This window comes from Schistocerca piceifrons, chromosome 1 (genome assembly GCF_021461385.2).
Source record: "Schistocerca piceifrons isolate TAMUIC-IGC-003096 chromosome 1, iqSchPice1.1, whole genome shotgun sequence".
In the NCBI taxonomy this organism is placed as follows: domain Eukaryota; kingdom Metazoa; phylum Arthropoda; class Insecta; order Orthoptera; family Acrididae; genus Schistocerca; species Schistocerca piceifrons.
In genome coordinates this window covers 577,928,303-577,953,718 of record NC_060138.1, presented here as the reverse complement: position 1 = coordinate 577,953,718, position 25,416 = coordinate 577,928,303, and the positions used below count along the sequence as shown (strand labels likewise).

General features: G+C 45.8%; 1 protein-coding gene across 2 annotated transcripts in view; it reads left to right on the top strand.

Moving 5' to 3' along the window:
• The window catches only part of LOC124802248 (transcription factor cwo), a 162,439-nt gene that overhangs the window by 64,742 nt on the left and 72,281 nt on the right, over positions 1-25,416 (top strand). The window contains exon 2 of one of the 2 annotated variants that reach the window (XM_047263135.1): positions 10,567-10,629. The exons of the other annotated variant lie outside the window; for it this stretch is intronic. Within the exon in view, the coding sequence (XP_047119091.1) occupies positions 10,567-10,629 (63 nt within the window). The remainder of the gene's footprint in view (positions 1-10,566; positions 10,630-25,416) is intronic. 2 annotated transcript variants of the gene reach the window in all.

Sequence of the window (25,416 nt, the reverse complement as noted above, 5' to 3'; positions counted from 1 at the left end):
ATTGGCTACCGCTAGCGTCTGCCGCTTCCAGATGGGAACGCCAATTCCGCGAGCCGCCGCGTCAAAGCGGAAAACGCTTGCCGCTGCCGTTGCCGCACGCCGCGCTGCCGCGCTCTAGGGGGAACCGGCCTTTAGACACACTGTCCAGCGAGTACAACAAGGTGGTGGTTCCCTGTTGTTTTTGGGTGGCATTATGTGGGGCCGACGTACGCCGCTGGTGGTCATGGAAGGCGCCGTAACGGCTGTACGGTACGTGAATGTCATCCTCCGACCGATAGTGCAACCATATCGGCAGCATATTGGCGAGGCATTCGTCTTCGTGGACGACAATTCGCGCTCCCATCGTGCACGCTCGACTAGAGCGGCAAGCCTGTTCTCCAGACATGAACCCTATCGAACATGCTTGGGATAGATTGAAAAGGGCTATTTATGGACAATCCTCTGAGGGATTTACGCCGAATCGCCGTTGAGGAGTTGGACAATCTGGACCACCAGTGCCTTGATGAACTTGTGGATAGTATGCCACGACGAGTACAGGCATGCATCAGTGCAAGAAGACGTGCTACTGGGTATTAGAGGTGCCGAAAAAAAGGGGGGGGGGCGGAAATGATGTTTATGTTGATCTCTATTTTAATTTTCTGTACAGGTTCCGGAACTCTCGGATCCGAGGTGATGCAAAAGCTTGAAACTGCAGGGCAGTCTTGTGACTGCAGTCGTGGAACTATTGGGATTCAGAATTCCCCAGCCGTCAATACACATGTTACAGGTTCATATGGTTTGCATATACAGGGAAAGCTATACAACATCTGAATAAACGGGAAACTTATACTAGGGAATCATGCGTCGTAGTACCATGCGCCTTGTTCTTTAGACCTTGCAAATGCGTATTACTGTTCCGAAGAGGTTTACAAAATTTAGAGCAAACGCTGTGTCCTATTTTAATATACACTCCTGGAAATGGAAAAAAGAACACATTGACACCGGTGTGTCAGACCCACCATACTTGCTCGGACACTGCGAGAGGGCTGTACAAGCAATGATCACATGCACGGCACAGCGGACACACCAGGAACCGCGGTGTTGGCCGTCGAATGGCGCTAGCTGCGCAGCATTTGTGCACCGCCGCCGTCAGTGTCAGCCAGTTTGCCGTGGCATACGGAGCTCCATCGCAGTCTTTAACACTGGTAGCATGCCGCGACAGCGTGGACGTGAACCGTATGTGCAGTTGACGGACTTTGAGCGAGGGCGTATAGTGGGCATGCGGGAGGCCGGGTGGACGTACCGCCGAATTGCTCAACACGTGGGGCATGAGGTCTCCACAGTACATCGATGTTGTCGCCAGTGGTCGGCGGAAGGTGCACGTGCCCGTCGACCTGGGACCGGACCGCAGCGACGCACGGATGCACGCCAAGACCGTAGGATCCTACGCAGTGCCGTAGGGGACCGCACCGCCACTTCCCAGCAAATTAGGGACACTGTTGCTCCTGGGGTATCGGCGAGGACCATTCGCAACCGTCTCCATGAAGCTGGGCTACGGTCCCGCACACCGTTAGGCCGTCTTCTGCTCACGCCCCAACATCGTGCAGCCCGCCTCCAGTGGTGTCGCGACAGGCGTGAATGGAGGGACGAATGGAGACGTGTCGTCTTCAGCGATGAGAGTCGCTTCTGCCTTGGTGCCAATGATGGTCGTATGCGTGTTTGGCGCCGTGCAGGTGAGCGCCACAATCAGGACTGCATACGACCGAGGCACACAGGGCCAACACCCGGCATCATGGTGTGGGGAGCGGTCTCCTACACTGGCCGTACACGACTGGTGATCGTCGAGGGGACACTGAATAGTGCACGGTACATCCAAACCGTCATCGAACCCATCGTTCTACCATTCCTAGACCGGCAAGGGAACTTGCTGTTCCAACAGGACAATGCACGTCCACATGTATCCCGTGCCACCCAACGTGCTCTAGAAGGTGTAAGTCAACTACCCTGGCCAGCAAGATCTCCGGATCTGTCCCCCATTGAGCATGTTTGGGACTGGATGAAGCGTCGTCTCACGCGGTCTGCACGTCCAGCACGAACGCTGGTCCAACTGAGGCGCCAGGTGGAAATGGCATGGCAAGCCGTTCCACAGGACTACATCCAGCATCTCTACGATCGTCTCCATGGGAGAATAGCAGCCTGCATTGCTGCGAAAGGTGGATATACACTGTACTAGTGCCGACATTGTGCATGCTCTGTTGCCTGTGTCTATGTGCCTGTGGTTCTGTCAGTGTGATCATGTGATGTATCTGACCCCAGGAATGTGTCAATAAAGTTTCCCCTTCCTGGGACAATGAATTCACGGTGTTCTTATTTCAATTTCCAGGAGTGTAGCTGTTTTGGGCTGTAAGATCAACTAATTATTAATTCATTATCATCGTCATGTAATCAGCGTTCCAAGCTACGTAAATATCATTACATTGCAAATGTACAAAAAAAAAAAATCTGGCGAAATAAGATGGTTGCCATTGCGGAATCGCATATTCAATAGATTGACAAACTGCAAAAAATGTGCAGTTTTTGTTTGATACCAAAATGGAAGTGTAGATTTTCCAATCAGACGTTGATTGTAACATCAGAGAAGAATTTGCTTTGAGATTATAAAGACATTTTCGGAGTGTCAAATGCCCACTGCTTCAGAATAGGCAAAGTTTAGCACATATTTAATCGATAACGTCAAAGATTAGGAATGTGTCCCTCACTCAATAGATATCGAAATCGTTGTAAAATATCTCAAATGGAACCGCATGCACTTCAAAAAATCTCTGTCTGGTTTTTCTGGGAAGCGAGCAAAAAAAATTTCCGTATCTACAAAAATATATTAAACAGTATTAATGATTTTCGCTTTTTTTGCACTAACACACTTTTTAGACTACACAGACGAAAGGGATGAGTTTCTGCTCGTTGTGTGCGACACTTTCCCTTTGTGCCAATTGCATTAGCTCAGTTTCGTGTTTTAACTCGTGTACGTCAAATTTCAAGGATGAAATGAGCAAAACCAGCCAACCGTTCTCCGAATTGTTTGTGTGAAACATCCTGGCATGCACGTATAGCGTAACGCCTATCGCGCTATACTGCGAGACTTGGAGGTGAGCCGGCACCCGGATCAAATCCGTGTGACGAGGTAACTGCTGTTGATTCAACCTGAATGTGGTTACAGGCGATTGTCACGCTCATTTATGCAAATACTAGGCTGGTTTCCATACTGTTAACATACAGGGCAAAGCGTCTGCAAGAGCATCCAGCCACAAAGTTAAATAATATAAGTCTGGGCGTTGACTGTTTCGGCTTGGGCTCTCCTCCTTGGCGCCCTGCGAACTGTGCTGTACGTGAAAAGCAGACACGAGTGCAAAGAGACACATTACTTTGACGACAACATTTAACTGGTGGCACCATTTGTTTTGAAAAAAAAATTGTTACTGTCAAGAGGCTTTTGAAACTGTAATTATTATTGCCTAGTTAGTGCTATTTTTGTCACATTGAGTCGGTGGGACAGAAATAAAAGTCATGTACACAAAACGAAAAGTAGCTAAAGTAGACATTATCACAGCAAGCGCTTATGTGTTATTCACTGGCCACTTTATTCTATAAAAAGAAAAAAAAATATCGTGTGGCTGTACAACACGAAGCAGACAGATAATTTTCGGAGGAGCTATTATTTCATCTTGTAACAAGTTATGTTTTCACGCATTTAATCAGATGTAAGTAACCGAACATCAAATGATTTTATGCGACAGGTTAAGAGTGTTGGCTGGACTGGGTCTCCCTTCTATAACGACGTCGTGGTGCTGCAACCCCACTGAACCTGATCCGACCCCGTTGGACTGTAACACAACGGCAACTTTTGCTCTGGTATGCAGGGCGGAACCGCTAGGGACCGTTCAAAACCATTCGATAAAATTTGAACGTAGTCCAAAGCAGCAAAACTGTTTTGTGCCAAGATCACGGCGTGAAGTAGGGGTGGGAATGGAGGAGGGGGATGCGACACACACATACATGAATGAAACGGCAAAGGGTCCCTCTAAAACCACCGAGTTCGGCAACATCCTCGGCGCCACACGCGCTTCATTATTAGTACCTGAAAAATGTTCCTGTACACGGACAACACTTGACCAATTCCTAGGCTCTTTTGGACAAGTGCCAGCTTGCGGGCATGAGGAATGTAATGGGTGTCAAAGGGTTGACCTGCCCACAGGTGCTCAGGAATCGGTCAAGGATTACTTCTGTAAAGGTACATTTTTAAAGTGCTCAACAAAATCGCACGCGTGGCACTGAAGGTGTGTCCGAACGGGGATTGTGATCACGCCACGACATGGCACGAAACAGGTGGACTGAAACAGCATACCTTTGCTGCTTCGCTACTCGACCGAATAGTAGCGGCTCCGGTCAAAGAAAACCATCATAACGACCGGGAGAGCGGTGTGCTGACCACACGACCCTCCTATCCGCATCCTCACCTGAGGATGACACGGCGGTCGGATGGTCCCGATGGGCCACTTGTGGCCCGAAGACGGAGTGCATTTGCTGCTTCGGATTACGTTCACATTTAGTCGAATGGTTTTTATATACCAGAGCAAAAAATACCGTTGCGCTGCATTCCAAAGGGGTTAGATGACGTTCTGTGGGGTTACAGTCCAATGATGTCATTCGATAAGGGTTGAACCATCTGGGGGATATCGACAGTGTTGAAGATTGTCAAGAACGTCGTTCTGTTGCACACATCATGCAAACTTTCGTTTTCGACCGCGAAATATGTGTATAAGTGATCGCCCAAAGGATACCGGTTGTTTCATTGATGCTATTTATGCCACCTCCTGAGATTTTCTCGTGTCGATTTTGAGCGACGGTGTGTCTGAAATGTTTTCCTCAACCACCGACAAAAAAATTGTGATTTCAATGCTGGGCGTCGCGGTTCTGACCTCCAATGCAAAGGCGTCAAGAGAAGGGGTAGGATGCACAGTTGCAGAGAAAGGTTGTAGTAACCTTTGAGCCAAATTCCACGCTTCTGCGTCATGGGGGGGGGGGGGGGGGGCATTGTTTAGTATATCGGAAGAACTTTCCCACACCCTTCGACACGGAATTTAGGACTTTGACAAAACTAGAGATAGTGTTGCTTGGTGTTAGCATGATGTTTCTGGAGGAGGGGGGGGGGATTACTTTAATGCTCGGTGTGCTTATATTGTGAGGTGAAATGAATATCAGGAGCAAAAAATCAGCACAAGAATCTGAAAGTTTAAACGTAAACAATAGACAGGGCATTCAAAAAGTTTTGTACAGTCGTCTCTTAATTTTTTTATTTTTTGCAGGAGGAGAATAAAATTTTTTGTCAACATACATGGAACATTTACCTATACATTGAGCCTACTCAGTGTAGCTGGCATCAGCTGTGACGCATCTGGCCTAACGTTCACTCCACGATGTAAATGTGCTGTGGTAAAATTCTGGGAATTGACTTTTATACCATCGCTTGACACAGGAAATAAGATCTTTATCACCATCAAATGTTTTACCACGCAGGTAGGCCTCCAGACGACCAAAGAGGTAAAAAGCAGACGGAGCCAAGTCCGGACTGTAGGGAGGATGAGGAAAAATTTTCCAACCCATTTTCCTGATTTTCTACTGCATCATAACGGCTGTATGGGGTTTGGCATTGCCATGGTGTAGTCTGATGAGCTGACACTGAAGCTGTGATCTGTGGATCTTGATTGTACGTCGCAACTTGTCCAGTGAGAAACAGTAACGGTCCCGGATAATTGTGGAGCCAGGTTCCAAAAAGTCAATGAAAATGACACCACACTGATCCCATAAGAAGGAAGCCATCACCTTTCTGCTGTTCGTGAAAGTCTTGGTTTCTTCTTCCGAGGGGAACCCGGGTGACCCCACTCTCTGTGGATTGGGCTTTGCTCTCAGGTTCGGACAAAAACAACCATGTTTCATCCTGGGTAATGATGCCGTCAAAACACTGTTTCCACTCTACAGTAAAGGTCTTCATGAGACCCTCGCACACATTCTTCCTCATCGTTTTCATTTCTCTTGTCAATAATTTAGGCAGACAACGTGCACAGATTTTTCTGTACCCTAGTGACAGTACCAGTGATACCATACTACCCAATGACAAACGAGTCATTTCAACAAGCTGTCGTGTTGTCACACATCTGTTATTTTGGATGATTTGATCAATGGTCTTCTTATTCACATCACTCACTGTCGTCGATGGTCTGCCTCATCGTGGATTGTCCAGTAGAGAGAAATCACCTTCTTTAAACTTCTGCAACCACCGCTGGATACTGCTGCCATCCACTGTGTCCTCCCCACAAACAGGGAGCAACTTCCTGTGATCGATGTGGCAGAGTCACAGCCGATCTTGAAGAAGAACTCCATCACCGACAGTTGTTGCAACCTGACATCTACTTCACGGTTCGTTATGGCTCACCTGTAAATAAAAGAAATTACTTTTATATACCAACTTATAGCTAAATGTTCCAAGTATGTTCACAAAAAATTTCAATTTCCTCCTGCAAAAAATATAAAAATTAGAGACGACTGTGCAAAACTTTTTGAATGCCCTTTGTACAACGATAATAAAGCTGCATTTCGCTTCCTCCTTCATTGTGGACAACGACGACGGTTTTAATAAAAACCATTTGTAGTGTTGGCAAATTATTAATGGATGTTTTAAGTTATCTATGGGCGCTGCAGTCATGGACTGTGCGGCTAGTCCCGGCGGAGGTTCGAGTCCTCCCTCGGGCATGGATGTGTGTGTTTGTCCTTAGGATAATTTAGGTTAAGTAGTGTGTAAGCTTAGGGACTGATGGACTTAGCAGTTAAGTCCCATAAGATTTCCCACACATTTGAACATTTTTTTGAAGTTATCAAACGGCGCATTTAGCACTTTAGCATACTTGCTGAGATAGTAGGAGCGATAGCCATCTGAGTAGATCGGAACTGATGTCCGTTCACAACAGTCAATTCTGAATTAAGAAAACTGAAGTACTAACTGGAAAACTCTTGTAAACATGATAAACGTAATCGTTGACTTACAATAGAGCTGCTGTAAGAGTACTCAGAATGGAAGAAAATATTTCCTTTTAGTTTTATATCGACCTAGCCGAGTGCCCGGGTACATATTTACTCAAATCTTTTATTAGTCAGTCACTTTCTGTCCCTCTCTCTGTCCATACACCCATGTCTTCCCTCTGATTCCGTATCCCCATCCACCCGCCTTTTGTAAGTCTCCTCCTCCCCCCCCCCTCTCCCTGTTCATATCCTTTCCTTTCCTTTCTCTGTCCATCTCTTAATCCCCCACATCTCCGTCTATCTTTTCCTCCACGTGTCTCTGTCCATCTCCTCTTGTCTGTGTCTTTTCCTCGTTCCCCCTTGTAGTCTGTCCATCTCCTTTCTCCCTTCTCTCTCCCCGTTATCACTTACCCCAATAGGAGGGTGGTCGTTACCGCTATAGTATTGCTTTCCGTATTGTGACCAAAATGTGTACCAAATTTGATTGAAATCGTTCCTTTTTTTTTATCCACGACTTTTCTCGCATACGCTCATGTCAGAGGTATTTTACATATATTTAACGAAGTTCGTGCGTATTGTGTACATATTTCACATGTATGTCTAGTGAATTTGGGCGAGCCGTTTCATTTTCACTCAGCTCAATGTTTATGACATCGTATCTCCTGAACTGTGTGCTGTACAGTGATATAACTTTGCACGTACCTCTAGTGCTATGTGTCTACTGTCTGCGAAATGTGTTGCGAATAGAGTTAGTAGTAAAGAAGTAATAAATTAAAACGTAATGCTTCATATGGCAGTTCTACAGCATGAACAGCGAAAATGTAGTAATCGTAAACTATTTTCCTTTCATTATTCTGTGAGGGTAGTCAGCGAGAAAAAGTTTCATAAAAATTGGAAATTAGGTGTTAATTTTGTTACAAGTTTCTACGCGCTCTCATCCTCAAATACTAGATGACTAATGTATGGGTATGCTTACGTCGTGGGCTACACTCCTTTTTCACCTCCACTCCTACCCGTGTGGTACGTAGGTGGTTCCTGCCCCACAGCGGTTCTTTTTAGACAGTAAGTGATACGTGTACCAAGTTTGGTTGAAATCGATCCAGTGGTTTAAGAGGAGATTTGGGAGGAAGATACATACATACATACACTCACACATACATAGGTACATCCATTTTTATGATTCTACATCTACATCTACATTTATACTCCGCAGCCACCCAACGGTGTGTGGCGGAGGACACTTTAGGTGCCACTGTAATTACCTCCCTTTCCTGTTCCAGTCGCGTATGGTTCGCGGGAAGAACGACTGTCTGAAAGCCTCCGTACGCGCTCGAATCTCTCTAATTTTATATTCGTGATCTCCTCGGGAGGTATAAGTAGGGGGAAGCAATATATTCGATACCTCATCCAGAAAAGCACCCTCTCGAAACCTGGCGAGCAAGCTACACCGCGATGCAGAGCGCCTCTCTTGCAGAGTCTGCCACTTGAGTTTGCTAAACATCTCCGTAACGCTATCACGGTTACCAAATAACCCTGTGACGAAACGCGCCGCTCTTCTTTGGATCTTCTCTATCTCCTCCGTCAACCCGATCTGGTACGGATCCTACACTGATGAGGTCGAACGAGTGTTTTGCAAGCCACCTCCTTTGTTGATGGACTACATTTTCTAAGGACTCTCCCAATGAATCTCAACCTGGTACCCGCCTTACCAACAATTAATTTTATGTGATCATTCCACTTCAAATCGTTTCGCACGCATACTCCCAGATATTTTACAGAAGTAACTGCTATCAGTGTTTGTTCCGCTATCATATAATCATACAATAAAGGATCCTTCTTTCTATGTATTCGCAATACATTACATTTATCTATGTTAAGGGTCAGTTACCACTCCCTGCACCAAGTGCCTATCCGCTGCAGATCTTCCTGCGTTTCGCTACAATTCTCTAATGCTGCAACTTCTCTGTATACTACAGCATCATCCGCGAAAAGCCGCATGGAACTTCCGACATTATCTACTAGGTCATTTATATATATTGTGAAAAGCAATGGTCCCATAACACTCCCCCGTGGCACGCCAGAGGTTACCTTAACGTCTGTAGATGTCTCTCCATTGATAACAACATGCTGTGTTCTGTTTGCTAAAAACTCTTCAATCCAGCTACACAGCTGGTCTGATATTCCGTAGGCTCTTACTTTATCAGGCGACAGTGCGGAACTGAAACGCCTTCGGGAAGTCAAGGAAAATAGCATCTACCTGGGAGCCTGTATCTAATATTTTCTGGGTCTCATGAACAAATAAAGCGAGTAGGGTGTCACACGATCGCTGTTTCCGGAATCCATGTTGATTCCTACAGAGTAGATTCTGGGTTTCCAAAAACAACATGATACGCGAGCAAAAAACATGTTCTAAAATTCTACAACAGATCGACGTCAGAGATATGGGTCTATAGTTTTCCGCATCAGCTCGACGACCCTTCTTGAAGACTGGGACTACCTGTGCTCTTTTCCAATCATTTGGAACCTTCCGTTCGTCTAGAGACTTGCGATTCACGGCTGTTAGAAGGGGGGCAAGTTCTTTCGCGTACTCTGTGTAGAATCGAATTGGTATCCCGTCAGGTCCAGTGGACTTTCTTCTGTTGAGTGATTCCAGTTGCTTTTCTGTTCCTTGGACACTTATTTCGATGTCAGCCATTTTTTCGTTTGTGCGAGGATTTAGAGAAGGAACTGCAGTGCGGTCTTCCTCTGTGATACAGCTTTGGAAAAAGGTGTTTAGTATTTCAGCTTTACGCGTGTCATCCTCTGTTTCAATGCCATCATCATCCCGGAGTGTCTGGATATGCTGTTTCGAGCCACTTACTGATTTAACGTAAGACCAGAACTTCCTAGGATTTTCTGTCAAGTCGGTACATGGAATTTTACTTTCGAATTCACTGAACGCTTCACGCATATCACTCCTTACGCTATCTTTGACATCATTTAGCTTCTGTTTGTCTGAGAGGTTTTGGCTGCGTTTAAACTTGGAGTGAAGCTCTCTTTGCTTTCGCAGTAGTTTCCTAACTTTGTTGTTGAACCACGGTGGGTTTTTCTCATCCCTCACAGTTTTACTCGGCACGTACCTGTCTAAAACGCATGATTGTATAAATATTCTCCGTGGTAATCTCTTGAATGTGAGGAGATTGCCTCCTCTGAGTGCAGTAGAATTACGTGATCACGTTGAGTTTGATTTTGTAAATAGTGACGAGTTTCACTTGTTCATATACCGCGCATGGAACTGAACTGTGTAAAAGAATCAACTTTCAGCAATCACTGGGTAAAAAATATAATTTTTTCATGAAGTCTGAGGAACCAGTATTTTTTTTGTATTTGTACCTCTTGCGAATGGATACGAAATGATTTGTAGAGATGAAACTAGCATATTATGGATGCACAGTGTAGAATAATGAATGTCTCGGAGGCACGATTACCAGTGAGAGGAAGTAGCTGTCACAAAGGGACGGTTTGCTGTTTCAGCTGCAGCTCCGCCGACGGGTCGTCGCGCAGGGATGATCAGACCATCTTCCAGTACTGTGACGGGTGAGTTCTCGCTCCAGGCGACCACTCGGATAAAACGACATTACTCGCTGGAGCTTCCGCTTCCACACGCTCTAAATTCTCAACACAAATTATCTGTGCCACAAACTCAGAGAAAAGACAGATCTTGCAAGGAGAACCGTTTCTTGTCCAGCAACCGTTAGTATCCCGATGAGTCCCCATGCCGAGGGGAGTTACGAGCATTCGTCCTCGTTTCTAGTTGCGCTCACTGTTAGTTTGAACCTCTTTGACGGGCGGTAAGCAGTTCGTTATTCTAGCGAAGATACAAGCAGAGACAGCATTTTTGTGCTTGTGTGAGAGGGAACGGAGGAGAGGGATCGTCCATCAAGAAAAAATTAGAGGCCCACTACTGTTCGTGTGATATACTGTCTGACAGAAAAAGTGAAGAGCCCACGAGGGGAGGAGGAAACAAACCAAAAATTCACGGTTGGAGAGGGGTTGTGATGTTGTTTCAATGATTACAATACCGAGGCAAATTTAGCAAGACTGGCGCTGTGAGTCCACTTATCAGCGTGACGTTGCACCCCCTGTGGCCTGGGTGCGGGCACTGATACGGTTGGGAGAAATGTCATAAAACCGTTGTGTCCTCTCCTGAGGCGAGCTGTTGTAACTGGACCTGGGTACCCTGGGCACTGACACTAGGCAGAAGTTCACGTCCGAGCTGGTCCCAAGTGTGTTCTGTTGGGGCAGATCTGGGGACCTTGCAGGCAACGGTAGTTTCCTCAACATAACGCCGACAGTTCATAGAGATGTGCTCCACGCGTCGACGAGTATTGTCCTGCTGAAACGTGGCACCAAGATATTGTCGCATGAGAAGTAACACACGAAGACGCAGATGTCCGTGACATACCGATGTGCCGTCAGGTTTCCCTCAGTTAGTAGCAATTGTTATCTGAGGCCACACCCGATGGCTTCCCACGCCATAAAGCCACACCGCTGCGGCTCTCTGAAAAATTGAAAGAACGGAACATCTACCCACGAAGCCACCATACTCGCCGACGATGGTCATTCGGGGTAGTGAAGAACCACGATCCGTCGCTGAACACAAGGCGACACCATTGATCGGCGGTCTATACTTCCTGGTCACGGTATCACCACAAACGCAGCCGTTGGTGTTGCGGTGTTACCGGCAGAGGCAGGCTACGCTTGGGATGGCAAATCCGTAGGCCAGCTGCTGCTACTCTGAGACCAGTAGCGCGGGGTGACACAGAGTCTGGCAGCGAGCTCGAGTGGCAGGTGCAGATGTGGAGGGGTTACGGTGTGCCTGGTGCACAGCACGGCGATGCTTCTACGTAGTAGTCAGACGTGGCCGGCCGGGACCTTGACGGCGAGTGTGCCTGCCCTCACGTTCGCATGTTGTCCTGCATAGGGTCACTGTTACATCCAAATCCCCCACATATCTGGATATTGCTCGATTCGACCATCCACCGACGGTGAGACTCCTTCCAAACTCTGACTGGTGCTGATACCGCTGCCTCAAATGAGTACGCAGCATCTTCGTGTTGTGCACAGTGAGCGCTGGACACCCGACGCTGTTCGAGCCCCTTGTTCACCCTACCAGGCCTGGCAAGAACACTGAACGCGAAAATCACTAGTCCACTCAGGTGCCCGAATAGCAGTGACAGAGAATGGCAATTCTAATCACTTCCGCGCACGACCCCCCCCCCTCCCCCCCCCACTCCGTGGTGCATACGTGCACAAAATTGCACTCAAATTGTATTCTGAACGCTTCACTTTATTTTGTCAGGCATTGTAGTTATTCGAGGAAGTTTTAGCCATTAAAAATTCTTTTGGTATTTTGTCAGATTTTGACAAAACAGCCTCGTGTAAAACTTGTTAGTCGCTTTCAGTGGGGAGAAAATGTTAAGCTCTGCGCTTCGCAATATGTAAAAAATATAATCTCCTTTCACTACGTATTCAGGGAGATGCAACTGGAGTCAATCATATCACAGGAATGTCTGGAAGTAACAATGCGTGGCGGTATGAAATGCAGCGACCACGGGCAGTCTGGCGGTTGGATACAGGGAACCTGCGGCATTTATGCTAAAGATATCGCTCACAAGGCCCTTGCAAGCCGTATATTGGTCAATCATGTAAGATCCGTATCAGAGTACAAAGAATATCAGCGCGCATCACCCAAATCCTCGTTTTAGTCGCGCGACTACTTGGTTCAAATGGCTATGAGCACTATGCGACTTAACTTCTGAGGTCATCAGTCGCCTAGAACTTAGAACTAATTAAACGTAACTAACCTAAGGGCATCACACACATCCATGCCCGAGGCAGGATTCGAACCTGCGACCGTAGCGGTCACTCGGTTCCAGACTGTAGCACCTAGAACTGCACGGCCACTCCGGCTGGCGCGCGACTACTAAACTACCCACAGTTTGATTAGAGTTAAATATTGTCGATACAGTCTAATGTCTTGCGATTATCGGTTTACTAATGACTTCTTTTGCAGGTACGAGTCCTTATGAGGTACCTTTGATAAAATACTCGGGCGAAGAAGCAGAAACCCAATTTTTGCGTTGCTTTCCGTAATTACAATCTTTACACACCGAAATAATATTACCTTGTAGAGACTTTCTGCGGCTGCAGATGTAACAGAAATATTATTCCGGATACAGATTGCTTGGCCAATAAATATGCTATCCTACACGAGATCCATCGTCCCACTGAGTTTGTACCTATATCATGACACACTCTGGCACTCCGACAAGTGATGAATGAGATGCCTGTGGCCCCAGAACTTTTAATAAATAAATAAATAATTTATTTGTTAAGTGAATGCGCTTTCATAGATAACGTTTGTGCGTCGTAATTCCACCGTCCGCCAGGTATTGGAAGCCTGCGTCGGAGCTTTTGGCAGCTGAACGGTCGCGGCTACGTGTCGGTTTCAAACTGGCGACCCGGCGTTTCTCCCTGTGGCCGCGTCTCAGGCTCAGTATTCAGACGTCACCACAGAAAAACGGAAAACTGTATACAGTTGCTACAGCAGGCTTAGACTTCGACTCCGGCACCAGCTTCTAGGCTCAGAAAGCAATAAATATGGATCCACGTCGCCGACGGTGAACTCCGCTACTGCTTTATTTGCCCTCTAGCATTCACAGAAGGGGCTGCAGAAGCAGAGGACAGACTGGAGCTCCTGACCGCCGCATAAGGCGTGACGCAAGACCTAACTGTAAGGCTAACGGCACGCGCAGAGGCTTTTACAAGTCCGGTCATCGAAACTGTGCTGTGTCATCCCTGCTTCGACTGAGGTTTGGATCTGCAGCTTAACTTCTAAGTTCCTGCTGCACTGAACTATATCCTTGCCTGCTCAATGTCTGAACTCAACTTGGCCGGAACTACTGTCGTTGCCACACTACCCGTACTCGACAACTGGCAGTATGTCTCTGATTATCTCACGGTGCCGCCCCGAAACACGTCAGTAAGTCATATCGTAGGAGTATAGCTAAGTTAACGACAGCATTTATATTACAAATTTTTAAAGGAGGAAAATATTATGCTAAATACCCTGACAGAAGGATGACGAAGTATTTAAAGAACTGAAATGATGCAATAACGAGCTTCAATTGCAGTTAATCTAATTCCTAAGATATCTTTAAGCTAAAACTTAACGTTTCAGCTTCGTAGGAAACGCCCTTCAGTAGTTTGTTACTACTCTGAAGCGGTCGATTTCACCGTTGCACGAGCTTATTCTTGATGAAAAATTGCCTTGCTATGGTTTTATTGTGAGTTTTTTTGTATGGAACCAGAGCTGAATGTAAGTTTCCGTAGCCTCCTCTTCTCGAGGTACACACAAAAATGTAAACGTTATGGTGAGCTACTTGAAACAAACAGTTAAAATCAGAATGAAAAGTTCTCCAAACGGCCGAGCACCTACGTGAAGAGCAAGTTGCAGAATTCGGAATTACTAGACCCTTGCTCTACCTTTTCTAAATTGCGGAGAAGTGCCATCCCCTGCTTGCAGCTGTAACGTGTAACAGTATCTCGACTGTCAATCCTAAGGGCCCGGGTTCGATTCCCGGCTGGGTCGGAAATTTTCTCCGCTCAGGGACTGGGTGTTGTGTTGTCCTAATCATCATCATTTCATCCCCATCGACGCGCAGGTCGCCGAAGTGGCGTCAAATCGAAAGACCTGCACCAGGCGAACGGTCTACCCGATGGGAGGCCCTAGCCACACGACATTTCCATTTATTGAGAAATGAGACTATTGCCAGCAGCGATAATTTTTATTCCACTCTGTGGAGTTGCCGATGGGTACGTAAGAAGCTCTGCGGAAGGAAAACAGGAACAGACAGAGATAATCGTGAATACGAGACAGAGTAGCGTGTAATTTATGTAGCTGTCCGAAGTTTGACGTACCAGTGAAAACAGAGTTTCCGGGCGGAGAAAGCACTGCGCTAGGGAGAAAAGAATTCAGTGCTCGTCGCCACGGCTCGTCTCTCTGTAATAAGGAGGTATCGAACGCTGGATGCAGCCAACAGTTTCGTCTCACTCACGAAAGTCACGATTTTGAGTAACGCTATATTTCAATAGCCCCTCACGTGAACTACCGAAGCAAATGTCGCATCCACACATGGACTGATTTTAGCTGTGCGGGAAGTAAATTCGTAGGAAGAATAACACAGCAGTTCCATCCGCGTCCCCCGTCACGAGATAACGCCTATTTGATTTATGTAACCAACTTTTACTGCGGCTTCTCTTGGAGTCGAGCCGTTGTTGTTTGATAATATTGTACGTAATTTTAGGAGTTCAGTATGAGTCAGTTCTTGGTGTTTCCGAAGTTGCCCACCGTCGGGAGCGGCCTGGCGTCGCCATGGCGGCGTAGAACCTGCAGGTAAGTGAGACACTCTTTTCTCTTCGGCGCGGCGTTGCGGCTGCCGGCTACTGTTAGCGAGCTGACGAGCTCCGCCCCGGAGGCAGCAGATATCCACGCCAAGTAGCTCAGCGGGCAGACGTCTCTGCAGCAGCGCTTCCACACTCCCGACCGAACCAACAAAACATAAAGGCGAACGCCGTTAGACTCACTACAGTGGATTCAGAGGGCATGAAAATAGGAAAGATATAGTGGCATGAAGTGAGAAGAGGAAAACTGTTCTGTGTAATGAATATGTTGTGACTAATGAAAATTTGTACCAGACCGGAACTCGAACTAGGCTTTTCTGTTTTTTGTAAGCAGCCGCGTTAAGCATTGGGCTGACACTGAACACCACGCCATGACGCCTCACTCAAACTTCCGTTGTCACTGATGTTTCCATTTACACCGTCCGTCGAAAAACTTTATGCAGATTTTATTCCTGGCGTCCGCGCAGCAACTACGCTGGCAGCAACTGTAAACAACAGATATGCATTCGACCTGTCGTTTGTGCGCAGGTAAGTTGTGGACGCCGCCCCTAGCGTTGTTGTGTCACAAATCGCAGTGGAGCAACATCTCTAAATGAAGTGTTCAAAACATTCTGCAGGCTATTTTGCAGAAGATAAAATACTGCGCAGAGTTTGTCGCGTACACGTTGACTATTGTACAAAAACGCTTGGACGCCCGCTGCTTGACTGAAATGCAAAACGGGGACCGTTCTTTTCTGGAATAAACAATTTGTCCGCAGCTCGTGGTCGTGCGGTAGCGTTCTCGCTTCCCGCACCCGGGTTCCCGGGTTCGATTCCCGGCGGGGTCAGGGATTTTCTCTGCCTCGTGATGAGTGGGTGTTGTGTGATGTCCTTAGGTTAGTTAGGTTTAAGTAGTTCTAAGTTCTAGGGGACTGATGACCATAGATGTTAAGTCCCATAGTGCTCAGAGCCATTTGAACCATTTGAATAAACAATTACTGGTGGCGAGACTTGGTGAGTATTAAAGCCACCATCTTAACGTTTCTCTGTTTGTTGTTAATCCGGTCTCGAAACTGGTAAGAAAGACGGTATCTGTGAAGTTTGTGAGAGGCCTGGTGGCGTGTTCGGATAGACTAACGGTAAAGGCGACTACTTACAAAAAGCAGAGAATCCCAGTTCAAGTCACGGTTTGCTACAAATTTTCATTAGGCACGATACATTCGCAAAGAATTCTGCGCCAGATATGTCGTTCAAACCGCTTCGATCAGGCCATTCTATTCTAGTGCTTTCTCATGCAGGGTGATCCCTAACTCCATTCACAAAGTGTCACCGATTGTTCAGGGACATCTATTTTAGTGGAAAGGACCCTTGGTGTCCGGTGGTGGTTCGTTACAGAGTGAAAATATAATTATGATGTATTCTGTTTCTTACATCACTCACCTATGTTGTTCTAAAATTGCCTTTACAACATTGAAGAAGCCTAATGTGCAATCGCAAGACGCCCAACGCGAAACACAAGGTAATACGACAGCACTCAGTCAGTGGTAAAAGTACTGCGATACGACTGCCGTCGCCGCGGAAACAACTCAGCGTAGTCGTTATGCCGCTTTGGCAGAGCATTCAGTGAACCTTGTACACGAGGTGCATTTCAGTAAGCACAACATCTGTGAATTTATCCATACCACTGCGTATCACTGTTAACGTGCAACCAACACTATTGGTAAAATAAATCAGAGACAGAACCGGGGAAAATAGTATATATACGCTTGAGGCCGAAGAGCATTATTGTCGTCAGCAGCACGAACGGTGAGTGAGGTGTACAAGTTCGTTTCTAAACAAGACACGCAGCGCATACAATCTATCGCTATTCTGTTGCTATTTTTAGTGGAATACAGATACTAAGATAATAGGGGTGAGGAAATTAAACGAAATACCCTAAATCCTTGACGAGCCACTGGAGACCACAGGTCTTTTATATTAAAACAATCAAAAGCTACGACATTTTGTCGGCGAAGTTCGCGTTCACTCTGTTAACAAATATGATATTGGACGCACATTATTGCAGCCTACCCTTTCTTGTAATTTTAATGTTCATGGTCATAACGCGGATGGGTGATGGTTCAGGATGACAGGGTAAGTAATATTACATTTCTTTATTCTTCTAGGAAAGCCGCTTTCTAAATTTCAAGGTTAAGCCTTTATGCGATGTATAGAGTCTTTCCTGCCAGTAGAGATGGTTGGAGACAATTTCTGACGCTATCGCCTTAAATAAACGAACCAGTAACAAATCAACCATCTCTTTGCGCTTTCTCTGTCTGTCTTGTTATTAAACTTTTGATGACGGTGCCACACCGACGGGAGTTCGGTAAATGACTTTCTTGGTGTAAGGACTACTCTCAGTTACTGTCCGAAGTGGAAGATAGCCTAACATAGGGGAAACCCCTTGGATATATGTGGGAGTTGAGAGTTATGACTGATTTCAGTGATTGCTCCACTATGGTTTAACCTAAAAATACCGGCCCATGTTTCTATACACGCATTCCATTAACATATTTTTTTTAAATTTTGGGCGGCATATACCTGTCTTTGCGCCAAGCGTTGATAATTCCTGCTGGTTGTAACAAATTTCTGACCAAGAGTTGCATTTTCAGTGCCACTGCCGTTTTGATAATACATTAGCGTGACAAAAGTCCCGGTATACCTGCTAATATTCTTTCAGTCTTGCTTTTTCCAGGCATAGTGCAACAGCTCGACGTGGGACGGAATCAACAAGTCTTTGGAAGTCTCCAGCAGAAATATTGAGCCATGTTGCCTCTATAGTTGTCCATGATTGCGGAGGTGTTGCCGATGCAGGATTATGTCCCATAAATATTCGATGGCATTTATGTCGGGTGATGTGAGTGGCCAAATCATTAGCACGAACTGTCCAGAATGTTCTTCAAGCCAATCCCGAACAATTGTGATCTGGTGACATGGCGCATTGTTATCCATAAAAAATTACATCGTTGTTTGGTAACATGAACTCCATGAATGGTTGCAAATGGTCTCCAAGTATCCGAACATAACTGAGGACCTACTCCATTCCATGTAAACACAGCCCACGCCATTATGGCGTCACCACCAGCTTGTACTGGACTCGCATTCGGGAGGACGACGGTTCAATCCCGCGTCCGGCCATCCTGATTTAGGTTTTCCGTGATTTCCCTAAATCGCTCCAGGCAAATGCCGGGATGGTTCCTTTTAAATGGCACGGCCGACTTCCTTCCCTAATCCGATGAGACCGATGACCTGGCTGTCTGGTCTCCTTCCCCAAACAACCCCCCCCCCCCCCCCCCCTCAGCTTGTACAGTACTTTTGACAACTTATGTCCATGGATTCGTGGGATGTGCGCCACATTCGAATCCTCCAACCAGCTCTTTCCAACTGAAATCGGAACTCATCTGACCAGACCACGGTTTCCCAGTAGTCTAGGGTCCAACTAATATTGTTACGAGCCCAGGAGAGGCGCTGCAGGCGATGTCGTGCTGTTAACAAAGGAAAAGTCATAGCCCATTAACGCCAGATTTTGCCGCACTGTCCTAACAGATACGACGGTCGTACTTCCCACATTGATTTCTGCGGTTGTTTGGCGCAGTGTTGTCTGTCTGTCAGCACTGGAAATTCTAAGCAAACGCCGCTGCTCTCGGTCGTAAACTGAAGGCGGTCTGCCATTAAGTTGTCCGTGGTGAAAGGTAATGCCTGAAATTTTGGTATTCTCGGCACACTCTTGACACTGTGGATCTCGGAATATTGAATTCCCTAGCGATTTCCGAAACTGAATGTTCCATGCGCGGAACTTCGTTTACCATTACGCGTTTAAAGTGTTAATTCCAGTCTGCGGCCGTAAACACGTCGGGAACCTTTTCACGTGTATCACCTGAGCAAAAATGACAGCTCCGCCAATGCCCTGCCGTTTTATACTTTGTGTACGCGATACTACCGCCGTCTGTATGTGTGCTTATCGCTATCCCATGACTTTTGTCATCTCATTGTATGTCAAATAATGACTGCGCCTCCCCAATGTAATGTTCCTTTGGTGCTTAAATGCAATATTAAGAGTATTCAGCAAAGTCATCCGCCATGCTCTTCAGAAAGACACAGACGATAGCTTATCAAATCATCGTGTGTAGCAACGGTCCTATTACGCTGACCTGAGGCACACCCGATATTACTTTCGCTTCCGACAACTCGCACTGGAGAACGACATACTGAATTGTCTTCTAACATGGCCGGCCGATGTGGCCGTGCGGTTCTAGGCGCTTCAGTCTGGAACTGCGTGACCACTACGGTCGCAGGTTCGAATCCTGCCTCGGGCATGGATGTGTGTGATATCCTTAGGTTAGTTAGGTTTAACTATTCTAAGTTCTAGGCGACTGATGACCTCAGATGTTAAGTCGCATAGTGCTTAGAGCCATTTGTCTTCTAACATGTTGTCAAGACAGTCACATAAATTTTTCCTTAATTCGTAATTACGTATTATATTTACTTGATGGCAGTGCAGAACAGTTAGTAAGACATTTCCGGAATCAAATAATACGAAATTCATTTGGTGTGCCCCATCTACGGTCTTCTGGAACAAAGTGAATTTGGTTTGAAATCGCTTGCTTGCTTGCTTTCGCTTACGCCATAGTCCCGCAGCGATCGCAGGGTCGGCGTGGTTACAACGGATTTGGCAATGTTAGTGTTAGGGATTGCCGGATGCCCCTCCTGCCACCACCCCATACCCCCCAGGATGGAATCAATGTACCCCAACTGTCTGCATCTAGTGTAAATCGTGAAATAGTGCAGACGTGTTTCAAATGTCTGCGGCGCGTGTAACTGAGGCAGAATGTGGGGACCAGCCCGGTATTCACCTAGCAAGATGTGGAAAACCGCCTAAAAATCACATCCAGGCTGGCCGACATTCCGGCCCTCGTCGTTAATCCACCGGGCGGATTCGATCCGGGGCCGGCGCGCCTACCCGAGTCCAGGAAGCAGCGCGTTAGCGCTTTTTTTCCTTTCTTTTTTTTAGATCTAATTTTTTTTCTATATTGTTCGCTGAATTTGTTCGGGGCGGACGTCCGACGACACCCGTTCAGGTTCTGTGTTGATGCGTTCACTCAGTTTTTTTATTACACAGGGTAGCTAACCACTGACCGAGCACGCTGAGCTACTGTGCCGGCTGCGCTCTCGGCTACCCTGGCGCCTCGTGGTAAAAGAAACGTGAGTGCTTGCATTCCAACATGGCCTGTTAGTGCGCGACTGACTTTCGCCATATAACTGTGTCCTTATGCGGAACAAATTTCGAAAATAGATCAGCTCAGTGGCACGGACGAGCGACACATTTAGCGATGCGTCAATTCGCTCCTCAGGAAGGCTAACAACACATCGGGGTTCATACTCAGCTCACTGAAAACAACAGCTAGAAATGTTTTCAGGCGTGGAAGGAACCAATATACACACTGCTATAGACTCAAACGGCATCTACTTTGCAGGCGACCGTTAATAATTGAACTTATTTGTTAAGGAAACAAATTTTCGGGGATAATTTAATTTTTTTAATGTGAGACCTCGTAACATAATATTTCCTGTCGCAGCGCAAGATGCTGTATTTAGTAAGCTGCTCATTCTCAACCACAGAAACTATCGATTTTGTTGAAACTTGTCACCGTGTTGAACTCGGTTGTTTTTGTTGTTATTGTTTTCAGTTTGAATACTGATTTGATACAGTTCTCCAAGCTAGTCTATCATCCACTATTTTCTTCGTATCTGCGTAATTACAGCACCCAACGTCAACAATCTTGTTGTTTTGATGCTACTATCTCCCTCTACAAATACCCCTTCCGGTCTCTCTCTCTCTCTCTCTCTCTCTCTCTCTCTCTCTCTCACACACACACACACACACACACACACACACACACAATAGCCAAATTAACTAACACTATGTGTCTATCAGTCTATCTCTTCCTTTAGTCAAGTTGAAATTTTTTTTCTCTTCCGTTTCGATCCTGTACTCCTTCTCTTCCGATTCGATCCTGTACTCCTTCGTTAGTTCCCTGATCTACCCGTACATTCTGCATCGTTTTTCTGTAGCGCCGCATTTAAAAAGCTCTATTATCTTCCTGTCTCTGCTGTTTACCGGCCACAAATTTATATTAGATATTAACATACTTCTCTCTTTCAGAATTTTTTTTGTAGCCATTGCCTGTCTGCATTTTATATCGTCTGTACTTCTAGCGTCGCCAGTTACTTTGCTCCACAAATCGGAAAACTTGTCATTAATTTTTATGTCTTGTTTCCTAATTTAATTCCCTTGCCATCACCTGATTTAAATCCACCACACTCCGTTATCCAGGTTTTACTTTTGCTAATGGTCATCCTAATACGATCGATTCATATAACTGTAGTCTAGTTCCTATAGAAGTTGTAGATAACCATTCGCTCCCATTATTTTGTCCCTGATAACTTAACAACTTCAATTTAACGCCACAAAACAGTCGTGCACAAATACGCTACGACAATAGTTCCTTAGTAATCTGCGTATTACGGTTCTATACTGTTAGATAATATAATCTTTGTTGGTTCTTGCGAATGGATTATCAGTCTTCGAAAAGAATTTCTTGATTCTACAACAACAAGTCCGTAGACCTAAGCATCATTCCAGTCCCCTCTTTTCGGTTTTGGAACGGCACTAGCATAGTCCTAAGAGCGTTGGAACTTTATTAGTGGTTCAAATGGCTCTGAGCACTATGGGACTTAACATCTGTGGTCATCAGTCCCCTACAACTTAGAACTACTTAAACCTAAGTAACCTAAGGACATCACACACATCCATGCCCGAGGCAGGATTCGAACCTGCGATCGTAGCGGTCACGCGGTTCCAGACTGAAGCGCCTAGAACCGCACGGCCACACCGGCCGGCCTTTATTAGTGGCAACTATTTATTTACAATTCATACAAAATAGATACATGGTTCACAGCTTTACTGTCCTTCAAAGTAGCTGCCAGAATTGCGTGTAACCAGTTGCCACTGATGCGGAAGCCGCAGAATACCTTTAGCAGCACCAGTTGTTTCGATAGTTCGTATGGAGCGTTCTTTTGCTCGACGAATCACTGTAACAGTTATGAAGCGAATGCCACAAACTGCTTCCTTAATCTTAGAAATAAAGTCAAAGTCACTGTGGCGTATGAACTGGGAACATGGTGGATAATACAGCATTTACAGCTCCATCGATCTAGAAAATCAGTTTCAGCTTGAACTGTATGCGCCCATCCATTTTCCTGCAAAGTGGCTGACGGGCTCTGCACAGAAAGTGTCGCCGGTTCTTCTCCAAACCTGGTCGCAGATTATACCCCAAAAATCGACAGAAATACGGGGAATTAACGGTCATCCGTTGGGAAACAGTATGCGTTGCGATAACACCATCGCAATCGCACACCAGAAAAAAACATAACTTTCACATTGCTGAGGTTCAGATGAAATTTTCGGTCGTCGTCATGACACGTAGTGACGTCATTTCTTTGATTTGCATTTCAATTGTGACTGGTTCGGTTTGACTAGTGCTTTATCCAGCGCTTGATGCGGCGTAAGAAAGCCTCTCCTCGCGTTCATAGCATTGCAGATGGACGCCAGCAGCGTCGTGTCATAACCATTTCCATGTTTCCTTCAAATCATGAGGAATCAATCGTCGTGGGATTTTTCTCATGCTCTGGTGTTGCCTCAGAATGAAAAGCACAGTCGTATCCGCTAGTTCTGTATCTCGGGCCATCTAACGAATCGTTTGGCGTCGGCCCTTGTCCAGTACTGTGGGAAGAGCAGAAACTTTTTCTTCATCGGCAAAGGGGCTAGCCGGCCAATGAATGCCTGCCACACTTTACCGTGCCTCGTTGACAGCTTTTATATCCACCTCGCGAGGGTTCTGTAAAGGCAATGCAGATTCTCCTCTGTCCTCTTCAACACTTTGATGACACTGTCGTGCTATACGTCCTCTGTCGCATTCAACTTCTGTCAAACTCGGGCCATCTTTGTTTCGAAAATGTGACAGCACGGGATTTTGACCGTCCAAGCTAGTGATGTATGAAGGTAGAGCCCTTTTGCGCTGAGGTGAAAGTTTTATATCACTAACGAGCGATATAAGCGCGTATCTTTGGCAGTGTTGCAAAGCTCCAAACTTCGTAGTCACGTGAGGTACCAAAGATAAACTGCTGCTCTAAGGAGCCAATCTTGCAGCTAATCAGTACATGTCTGAAACTTGCTGGCAGCTTAGATCTTTGTGCCAGGTCGGGACTCTAACCCGGAGCCTTGCCTTTCACGCGCAGTGCTCATACCGTCTGAGTGCTCCAGATACAACTCGCAGCTCTCCCTCACAGCTTCACTTCCGCCAGTACCTCAACTCCTACGTTATAAATTCCACATAAGTTCTCCTGCGTACATTACTGGATTACCTCACCTGGAAGAAAGGATATTGCGGATAAGCAATCCCATAGGCTGTGGCTGAACCATTTTCCTGCAATATCCTTCCTTCTGGGAGTGCTAGTCGAGCGAAGTATACAGGAGACGTTTGGATGGTGGGCAGCACGGAAGCTGTGGGGGCGGATCGTGAGCCTTACCTAGTAGTTCACTCGGTAAGAGCGTTGCCTGTGAAAAACAAGATTCCGATTTCGAATATCAGTCCGGCACATAGTTTTAATCCGACAGGAAGTTCCAGACCAGCACAAACTGGGGTACCTGTCCCAGGAGGCAATTTCAGGGGGATCAACGCCAAACTCATATTCTTGAAGGAAAAAACCTTGTTTCACAACGCGCCTAGCATCCAGCGCACGTTGGTCTATCGATTATCCACATGATTTTGAGACGCATCGCTGTTGGTTTTTGAACATCGTAATTGATTTCTGAACTAATCGTAAGTTGATTTTTGAATGCATACCTAGGCGCACGCGGTGTCTATGCCAGCGGAATCCCCGTCGCATCTACAAATAAAATAAATAAATAAATAAAAATTAACTTTCCCGTGGGCAAAAGGGGACGGGGCTACACGAGTTCAGCCGAATAAACAGAACGGGTGAATGCCAATCGCTGTTTATGTGGTTGACTAGGTGTGCTAATGATCAGCGTTGTTTTAATTATTAGCGAATAGATTCAGACTACCAGAGTGAAAATAAACGACTAAACGGAATAACAAGTAAGAACGATTACATACTAATCTTCTTAGTGTATCCAAGAAAATGAAATTTGACAGAAAATTTTTGCCAGATGGCTAGACTACCGAGGGCCAGTTGTACAGTCCACAGATAGCAGCCTCTTAAAAGTTCTATTCTCGGAATAGCGCGGAAAAGCGCTTTGTATGAACACGTAACAACGCCTAACCGGAGAATAAACGCTGGATAACTAAACTGGTGATTCTGGCACGGTTAGTGAAGTTACCCAGAGAATAAGTTTTGACTATGGCAGGAATAGTTACGGAATTAGTAATGACATGATTGTGTGTAAGAATGAGGAAGGAGAAGAAATGGCAACATCACACAAATTATATGGAAGAATATGACTATTCCAAATTTATCTAAAAATTACGTACTACTACTTTTCGATTTCATACTTGAGAAGAGTTATTTTTTAACTTACTTTGATTGTAAAGACTGTGTAGTTATACGACCGCGTGTGATAGCAGCAGCAAACTGAGCACACGCTAAATTAAATGTGGGAGGGCTAAAATAACTGACAGTAACTCGACTGGATGACTTACGTAGAAAGAATTGTTTGGTATAGAATGAATGTGCGTCACTGCGAATTACTATACGACGATAAATTCAGTAGTATAAGTCAACGTTAAAGCTGTTCTCAGTTCAAGATTTCCTTTAATTGATAATGTATCATTTAAAATAATATCAACAAAAGCAAAACGAGGATAATGGAATGTAGTC